The 9,355-nt window shown below is 35.0% G+C and overlaps 1 protein-coding gene across 1 annotated transcript; it reads right to left on the bottom strand.

Annotated features, from left to right (window-relative positions):
- Nucleotides 1–7,531: 7,531 nt before the first annotated feature.
- On the bottom strand, nt 7,532–9,117 carry LOC112525305 (malonyl-coenzyme A:anthocyanin 3-O-glucoside-6''-O-malonyltransferase-like; the record flags this gene model as incomplete). The annotated part of the gene is made up of 1 exon (XM_025135381.1): nt 7,532–9,117. A coding segment is annotated over one exon (1,461 nt), but the record flags the coding sequence as incomplete, so codon positions are not given.
- Nucleotides 9,118–9,355: the final 238 nt, after the last annotated feature.

Genomic DNA, 9,355 nt, shown 5'->3' with positions numbered 1-9,355 from the left:
TTTAGTTATATTATATTTATATTTTTTTAAATAACATATATACATGCATAGAATATTTTCATATAAGAATAATTAATTTAATTAATAAATATATTAATATTATAAAAATTAATTTATTTAAATAATTAGAAAAAACAAAAAGAAATTGGAGAGGAAGTGGTGCCCACGTGGCTTTCAAATGGAATTGCAAATATTGCAATTCAAAATCCTACATGGCAGCAATCATCTTCAAAAATGTATTTGCAATTCAATTTGCAATCCATATGAAAGCCCCATGTGGGTGCTCTTAGACTTCCTTATTCCAATTCATCAATGTTTGTACTTAACATAGAATGATAAAAAAATATACTATAACAATCTAAAATAGAGTAAATAATTATTTATAAAGGCAAAAAAAAAAAGTAAAATGAGTTTTATTATATGGGAGAAAAATGTAAAGAAATGAGTTGAGAGGGGTCAATTATGTCATTCAACAAAAGTGATAAACAATGAATAAATGAGTTTGAGTTTATGTGGACCAAAAGTGTTAAAATATTAAGCTAGGAGGGGCAGGTGTAATAGCCTGAAAGTTTAGGGAGCTGCGTGTCATCTTCCCAAAAGATGAGGGACCTATCTGGCTAAAAGAACAAGTCTGTTTGGAGATCAAAGATCCAATGGTGACCTCTCGTTCTAACTCTCTATTGGTCTGATTTTTCAACTAATATGCCAAAATCTATGGCATATAAATATAGAGCGCCGATTTAAGATCCTAATGGTTCAAAACAAATCCAAAAACCAGCTACTATAGAGAGAAATCGTAGCTGGAAGCAAGGAGTGGAGTTTCTTGGCTTTTTGAAGATTGAGGTCACATGCTAAATCAAACTGAAGGTAATATACTAAACCAGTCTTCAAGTTATTTATATGGTTAACTTCGTTTTTTAGAGATCTATCAAACGTTATTAACCTCATATCTCATATTTACGTTTTTATGTCCAGATCAATGTCCAAAGTTGTTGGGTTTTCAGATTTGAAAACCTAAAATTTAAATGAGAAAATGAAACTTCTAATTTGATGCAACTTTGTGTTCTCTATGTTAAGATGTTGATAAAATATTAACAATGTCCTGGTGCAGAAAGAACGAAGAAAAATGAGCAATAAATGATTGATTTCGAGCTTGAAAGTTATAAAAATCGTGCAACAATGACTGTAGTCTTTTTCGGATTTCATTTTCTTATTTATTTATTTTTAGAAAAAAAACATAAACAAAAACGGTCGGAACTACTTGAGTAAGATTCATACTAAGGATAAGGACCCTTAACATATCTTAACCAATATGTTGATGAGTCTATTTTGTTATTTAAATATATTGATATTTTGTTACTATTATCAGCAGATATTTAAGTTTCAATAATTTATAGTTATAGCCCTAAAGTTCCTAAAAATTTATAGTTATAGCCCTGAAGTACCTGATAATTGATTTCAATAATTTTAATGTATTTGGCTTTATGAAATATCCAAAATAATTATACACTTGGGATTTGGTATTGTAGTTAATTATTTTTAAATGGGTGGTTACGATAAATCATTTATTTATTTACGTGATGTAAAAGTAAGATTTAAAGTGTCATAATATTAGAGAATTGTCATCAGACACTTTGATTTTAGAGGATTTGCTCAAATAAGTTTTGGCTCAAATGAGTTTTGGGGACATTTATTCGATTTAAATTGCTCAATGTTGTATTTTGGACGTGAATTGCATTTATTGTATATTTATTTGAGAACTACCTGCTTTGAGTTCGTTGGTTATTCATTTGAAGTCATGTAGTTTAGACTGTAATATATTGGATTCATAGACATATGAGCCGTATGATTTTATTCTTGGTATTGTGGAGATAGACTCGTGTGGAGTAAGACTCTGGGACTTATGAGTTGTCGATGTCATTTGGTATTGCGAAGGTGAACTTAATAGGGCCAGACTCTAGAACCAATGAGTCGATGTTTGTTGTCAAGTGAGAAGTTTTAATGTTCTCGCTATAGTTTCTAGTAAATGGTCACCAAGTCAACTATTGGGAAAGCTTGCCATTGTACTCGCATGAGTCGTATATGAAGATTGTTGACTTTGTGGGTGAGACTCATCTAGAAGACCAGTATTAATTATGGTCACCCTAATGCTTGTGTTGGTACTCGTTGGAGTAGTATATGGAGCTTGGGTCTTGCGGTGGTACTCGATAGAGTCTTATTCGAAGCCTATTCACCTTGAGAGAAACTCAGTAACGTTGATCTATGGCAAACACAAATATGGGTCTCCCCCGTCACTGAAAGGTTTTGTTTTTGAATAGTGTATTGTCCATGTTTTCGGTGTTGTTTTAGGTATGGAGTGTATTTATAATTTGTGGTTTTGAGTATTGAATCCTATCCATGCTTTTGGGTGTTTTGGATAATAGATTTTTGTCCATGTTTTCAGTAATTGAATTTTAAACTTTATTCACGGTTTGGATGAGTATCGGGCTTTCGTATTAAAATGGGTTATTCAATCACCGAGTTTTCATCACGAAAATAGTGGTTTAGGGAAAGACGTTATTTTTATATTTAATACATTTCATTTGAGAAATTGTTATTTAAATACATATTTTTAGTTTTACCCTTTTATATTAAAGATGAAAACTGTTTGAACTCACGCCTAACTCTATTTAGTTGTTGGCATGGACATCAGGTCCTCGTAAATGAATGGTACTAGCGGCACTGTGATGAGTTGAGTTCTAGTTAGAGGCATGAGAATGAATTAGCTATTTGGGTCATCTTCTGTACATTGGAGATAGCGAAATTTAATGGATTTTATCAAGAGTCGTCCCTAATCTAGACTTTGTGTAAGGTTTGGATTATTATTTGTTGATGTTAAATCCTAGGTTGTCACTTATAAGTAATCAAGTATTGACATTTAGAAAGGAATTTATTCCTTGTCACTCTTTCAAGATTTGAGGGCATATTATATATTGACGGTAGTTGACTTTTAGAGAAATTAAGTCATTAACTGGATATGGTGGTATAAGAAGTGTAGATTTTTTGGATGAGAGCTACCAGTAGTCGATCTACATAATCAAGTGAGTCTTCATGAGACTTACAATGGATTGCACACATATATACAAAATTGTTTTATCATGTTATAATTTTATGGCGGTGAATATTATGCATGATACTGATTCAAATGCATGATATCAGTTATATGTGTACATGCATATGGAGCTTTGTGGAGCATGTATGCTAATTGTTTTTCGGATTTTTAACATTTTTAGCATGCTTAAAGTTTTCAGTTGGTTTAAACTGTACAAACGGTACACAGTTTGGCGTATGGAATGTCAGCTTGGTTTGTCACACTTAAGGAAAGGATGCATGATCTCGAAATAGTGACTGGCTTTGTGTGAGCTGTACACACTAGGGAATGCTTGTAACATGGCAGCACGACCCCATAATGAGGTACTGGCTCTCGTTGAGCCATACACACCTATTGAATGCTTGCAACTTATAATTCCCTACTTGGTGAGACAATTATGAGGTCTCGTTTCTTTCAGTGTTGCATGTTTTCAGAAAGTGTATACTATTTCCGATACCATGTAGTAATATATGAGACCCCTAGATTACTCTCTAAAAAAATCCCTTGATATACAGATATATATAGATGAAAGGGGGCGGGGTAATTGACGAACAACCCTAAAAATTACTCGAAAATCGACTCCCAAAATCTGGAAATCGGCTTTTATTGCCCTCCCTTTGATTCTCAATCAATTCTTGAAAATTGGTTCCTCCAAACGACGGTTATGCAACTCCAATTTATACCCCTATCGAAGAAACCGCTCGAAACAAAATGTGGTTGCTCAATTTTTGACGCATGCGACTTGGGTGCAATTTTTTTTCACACAAGAGCCGCCCAAATCAGAGATTAAACATCGAAACAGTGTCTAAGGCGGGTTTTAGCGCGACTAAACCTACCGGAAAAGCCGCCCGACTCTAAACATCATTGAAACAATGACTGAAGCGAGATTTCATGTCGCTTTGTTCGTATGGAGAAGACATCGACTGACCGAACAATTTCTTATTTGCGTCCCTTTGTCTTTGCTTTACTGGGCTGCCATTTGGGCTTTTTAGATGCAGCCAACACCACACAAGAATCCAAAATTTAATTGGGCTTCTTTTTTCTTTTGCTTGATGCTATCAAAGAACACAAGGAGACCAAAACCCAAAATAATGGTCACAACCCATGTGAAAACCCCAAGAATAAAAAAATGGATTTCTTTTCAACTAAATAGGGTCTTTGAAGCATTGAGCCAACACTAATTTTAGGGTAAATCTAGTGTAAAGATGTATAAAATTGGTATTTATCATTGGGTCAATCATGTTTGAAGCATGTGTCCATGTATGAACATGGGTTAAATGTGTTTTGTAGACTGTGTTGAGTTTTATTGAATAGTCAATTTAGTTGTTAAATTTTTGACTCTATTTTGACTACTTAAAAAGATGAGTCTTGGGGACATTTGTTCATTTTAATTTGCTCTATGTCGAGCTTTGGGAGTTAAATGTGTTATGACATATTTATTTGAAATTACATGTTTTGAGTGCGTTGATCATTCAATTTGAATAATTTAATTTAGACTGTAACACAATAGATCCATAGGCATAGAAGTAAGTTTGTTGGTTTTAAGATGGGATCATTATCCTTGTAGTATAATAAGAATTATTTTAGGATTAACGGAGGACTCAAGGTTATAGATAGTGGGTTGTTAAACTTGATAACCGTGTGATCTGTAGTAGCGGAAGACTCAAGCTATAGATCATGGGTGGTTGTACTTGATGAACATGAGGACATATTGGCTATAATTTCTAGTAAACGAGCATATCTTGAATTATCGTGGGTCCCTATGCAAGATATAGTCCATGACTGGTTGAACTTGATGATCATTGATTCGTAATGGTCTCATTAACATTGTTATGTGGCTTGCTTTTTTGTTTGTCATATTCGATGGATACGGGTCACCGTCACCGAAAGCTGTTATTTTGGAAAATGTATTATCCATGTTTTCTGTGTTATTTTGGGCATGGAGGGTATTCATAACTTATGATTTTGGTATATTTAATAGAATTTTATCCATAATTTCAATATTTGAGTAATAAACTTCATTCATATTGTTGGTGAGTATGGGGTATGATTTCATGTTAAAATGGATGTCTTGGTCACTTATTTTTCATCACGAAAATGGTGGTTTTGGAGAAGATGTTGCTTTTGTATCAACTACACTTCATTTTGGAAATTGTGATTCAAGTAGTATCTTTGCACTTTTACCGTTTTATATTAAAGGTGAAAGCTGTTTGAATTCAGTAGACGTTAAGCCTAACGTTTTTATTTGTCGACATGTGCATCAAGTTCTTGTTTGAGAATGTTACTAGAGACACCGTGAATAATATAATGCTAGTTAGATTCACGAGAAGGATTTAGCTATTCCCGAATGTCTTCCATAGAGATAGCGACCGTTGTTGGATTTTAGTAACACCCGCCTCTAATCTAGACTTGGTGTAAGGTTTATATTATTGTTTGTTAATGTTAAATCTTAGATTGTCTTTATAAGCATGTACTGACTATTAGAAAGAAGCTCATTAATTAATTGATATATTATCGAAAATTTTAAATTAGTCGCTCTTTCCAAATTTGAGGGTGTTACAACTTAATACCAGAGCATAAGTTCAAGAGATTTAGGTGTTGATTTTAAAACTTTTAGACTCAAACTAGCGTTTTTGTAGAAAGTGAGAATGTGCAATTAGACACTGTATGTAACACCCTATGATAGAAGACAATTTAAACCTGTAGAATTAAAGCGACTAAGATTGGATCCAATATAATCTCCTAATAAAATGAGACAATTTTTTTTTTAGGTTTTTATATAATTACAGCTTTGGTCACCCACTAAAAAAGAAATACTAGAAAGACCAAAATATCGTATTGAGTTAACGAACCTATTTAACAGAAGTTAGTCCGAAGACCAAAAGTGAAACAAAATGACACAACTATAATAACCAGAACTTTAATTAATTCATAAAAAAATCGAAGTTAACAATGAATGACAACCACATAGACTAAAAAGTATAATTAATTCTATGGCATTCTTTTTCTGTCCTAGGAATCTTTCCACATCATGTGCCTTTCCTCATCCACTCAATCAATCAAGTACATCCTTTAATTCTATGCAGACATATATGACTGAAGACCCAACCTAATCTAGTGGTCACACCAACTGCACAACAAAGAAGTTTAGACATGTTCATGGATTAGGTTGATCGGTTTAGAGGCATTTTAACAACTCTATCTAATGTTGACGTTTAAAAATTTTCAACCTAACCCAACCCAACCCAACCCAACCCAGTTAAGCCAACCCATTCGGGTTGATCGGGTTAGTCGGGTGTTTGAGGTAGCATTAGTAGCCATGCTGTGAATCGAAACCTTTGAGGTTGTGAATCAAAGTGTATGCGAGTCGAAAGCTTTGTGCGGCTGCGTTGCTTTGCTGCTCAGTGAGACTGAAACTATGAAACATGACTATGGGAGTTTAGGAGTATAGGACATGCACGGGTTATCGGGTTGTATTGGGCCTGACCCAATTCCTACCCAATAGAGTTGGGTTGGCTAATTTTTTGATTAATCATGCGTTCGGTTGGTTTTTTTTAGAATTTTCCAGATTGAGTTTATCTAATTGGTCGGGTTTTTAAGCATCTGTAAAGAAAGTCTATACGACTTTTCTAGACTTTTTTTTCAAAACAATCATTTAATATATATAAAAAAGAATCAAACTTTAGTTGATAACTTAATTTCAATCAATATAGGGGTCTACATCTAAATATTATGGTATTATATATCATTTAGAGACGTAAATTTTTTCCGTTACAAGGGAAACATAAAGTACGAAGTGCTGGTCCATGCCACCGTATACACTGTGTTGATCCGCCCGTCCACAATTTTGACCAAAGATTGATGATGTATTTATATCAAGAGTGTGAACTCCGCTGATAATAAATTTAAGTTGATAAGATACTTTAAAATCGGGTTTATAAGACAATCTCAAATTCTAAGTGTCTTAATAGACCTCTTTATAGGACTTAGTTTATAGAACCAAAAAAATAAAGAGTCCTATCTAAAGATGTTGTAATAAGTTTATATGACATTTTTTGACGTCGTAATAAGTTTTTTAGGACATTTTTAATATAAAGGATCTCATTATCAACTTTATAGGATACTATTCGAAAAATTGTCCTATAAAAACAAGTGTCCTATAAAAAATGAGTTTATAGGACACTTTCTCAAAAGTGTCCTATAAAGTTGTTAATGTGACACTTTGTATTAAAGATATCCTAAAAAACTTGTTAAGATGCCTAAAAACGTCATATAAACTTATTACAACACCTTTAGATATGACACTTTATATTTTGGTCCTATAAATTAAGTCTTATAAAGCGGTCTATTATGACACTTAGAGATTGGAGGTGTCCTATAAACTCAATTTTGTTACAATGAGAGAAAGCGAACTTTATTGATAACATATTCAATTCGCATACGAATTCCCAAGATTTGACATCAAGAAAAGAAACAAACGATGAACATCATACTTAAAGATGACAAAGAGTCTTTCGACAATCGACTTATTCTTGCTCAGAACATGTGGTCTCTAATTCGCGTTCGAAGACAGTAATAAACGCATCCATTTGTTTAGCAGGAAAAGACAATCCGATTTCGATATCAGTCGTTGATTCTTTGCATGCGTTAACGGAAATGGAACGATTGTAATCTAACGAAATGGTCTCGTGCTTTCTTGGCTTCCCCCATCCAAAATCGACATCGTAGATCTTGATCTTTGGTGTTCCGGAAACCGAAAGTGATGGCACTGGTGCACTGACCCTCTTAAGCCATGTTTCTGCTTCTTTCAGCATTCCATCTTTATTCTTGATCGTTTCACTTAGAGCCTTTCCAAATAATTCAGCAGCAACAAGAAACCCCTTTTCGCCTGCTAACAGTGTGCTTTTTGTTGTTGGTGTGATACATGGCCCGACACAATTGCCGAAATAAGTTTGAGGAATCGGTGGGTCGAACCGTGACCTCCAATCTACAGCACAAACAAACATTTCAATATCATCATCACCTTTCTTGTCTCCAATATGTGCAAGTGATTTGGCTGTGCAACTCCATACAAAAGCACACGCCACAGAAAATGATGACACGTACTCCAGAGTTGGCTGTTGGATCCGTACCCATTTCTTCAATCGATTGATATGTGCTTGGGTCAAGACAACTGTGGCTCGAACTCTGTCTGTGTGGCTATCGAGCTGAGGAGGTTGGTATCCTTCTTTGATAGTTTCGATCCCCGGTTGATTCAAATGGATTTCATCTAAGGTGGTTGGGTATTTGATCACTCTATCGTAAAACGGCAAAGATCCACTAGCTAAGAACAACTCATCCGAACCATTTCTAGCGATCGAAGTCCATGCCTTGAGGAAATTGAACCTTGTGCTCGCATCACAAAGGGTGTGGTGGTTGGTGAGCCCAATTGAGACGCCAGAGTTTTCGAAAAGTGTCACTTGCACGGAAAAAAGTGGGATGGAAACATAATCGGATACTTTTGTCGAAGGTGGTAACAGCGGCACGAGCGGATAAAACTTGTTACAGTTACGAGGATGATTTCCCGTAAGATCGTTGAAATCTAGATCACACTCAGCGAAGGTAACCGCAACTGAGTCACCCTCTAGATGGCGAATCTCGGGGTTTCTAGCAACAGTTGAATGATTTGGCTTAGGGAACACAATTAAGTTGCTTGCAAATGGGAAAAAGTGTTGAAGAGTGATTGACAACGAGTGTTTGATTTTGGGAACGATTGTTTGGATGAAATGTTGTTTAGAGTGAGGGAACTCGTAAAAGAAAACCTGGTGGATGGGGGAGAAGATTAGCCATATTGTGTCGAAGAAAGTAAGTGGCAGCGATCTCTCCCCGACGGTGGCCGGCGGTGGAGATATACGGCAGTTCTCGAGAATTGTCAACATATCAGCGGTGGCGTTCGTTTGAATTATGCAGATGGGGTTATGCAAAAGTTCCCACCTTGATGCAATTATATAACCAAGACGACAAATTAGTAGTTAAAACGACTGTGTAGCCATTGAAGTCGTCACACCCACAGTGGCAACAGGTTTTTGTTGATATGCACATCATGATTCATGGTGGTCCTTTTCAATTTTTTATTATTATATAACTAGATGTGTACCCGTGCAATGTAACGGGGAGATGTGAGTTTTAACGATTTTGAAGTTTCACTGGTTTTATTAGAGAAAATTAAACGATGTTATAAGTTGC

This window comes from Cynara cardunculus (assembly GCF_001531365.2).
Source record: "Cynara cardunculus var. scolymus isolate 2C chromosome LG 13, CcrdV1, whole genome shotgun sequence".
NCBI lineage: Eukaryota > Viridiplantae > Streptophyta > Magnoliopsida > Asterales > Asteraceae > Cynara > Cynara cardunculus.
The sequence above is the reverse complement of the archived record's forward strand: the minus strand, read 5'-3'. Positions and strand labels throughout refer to the sequence as shown.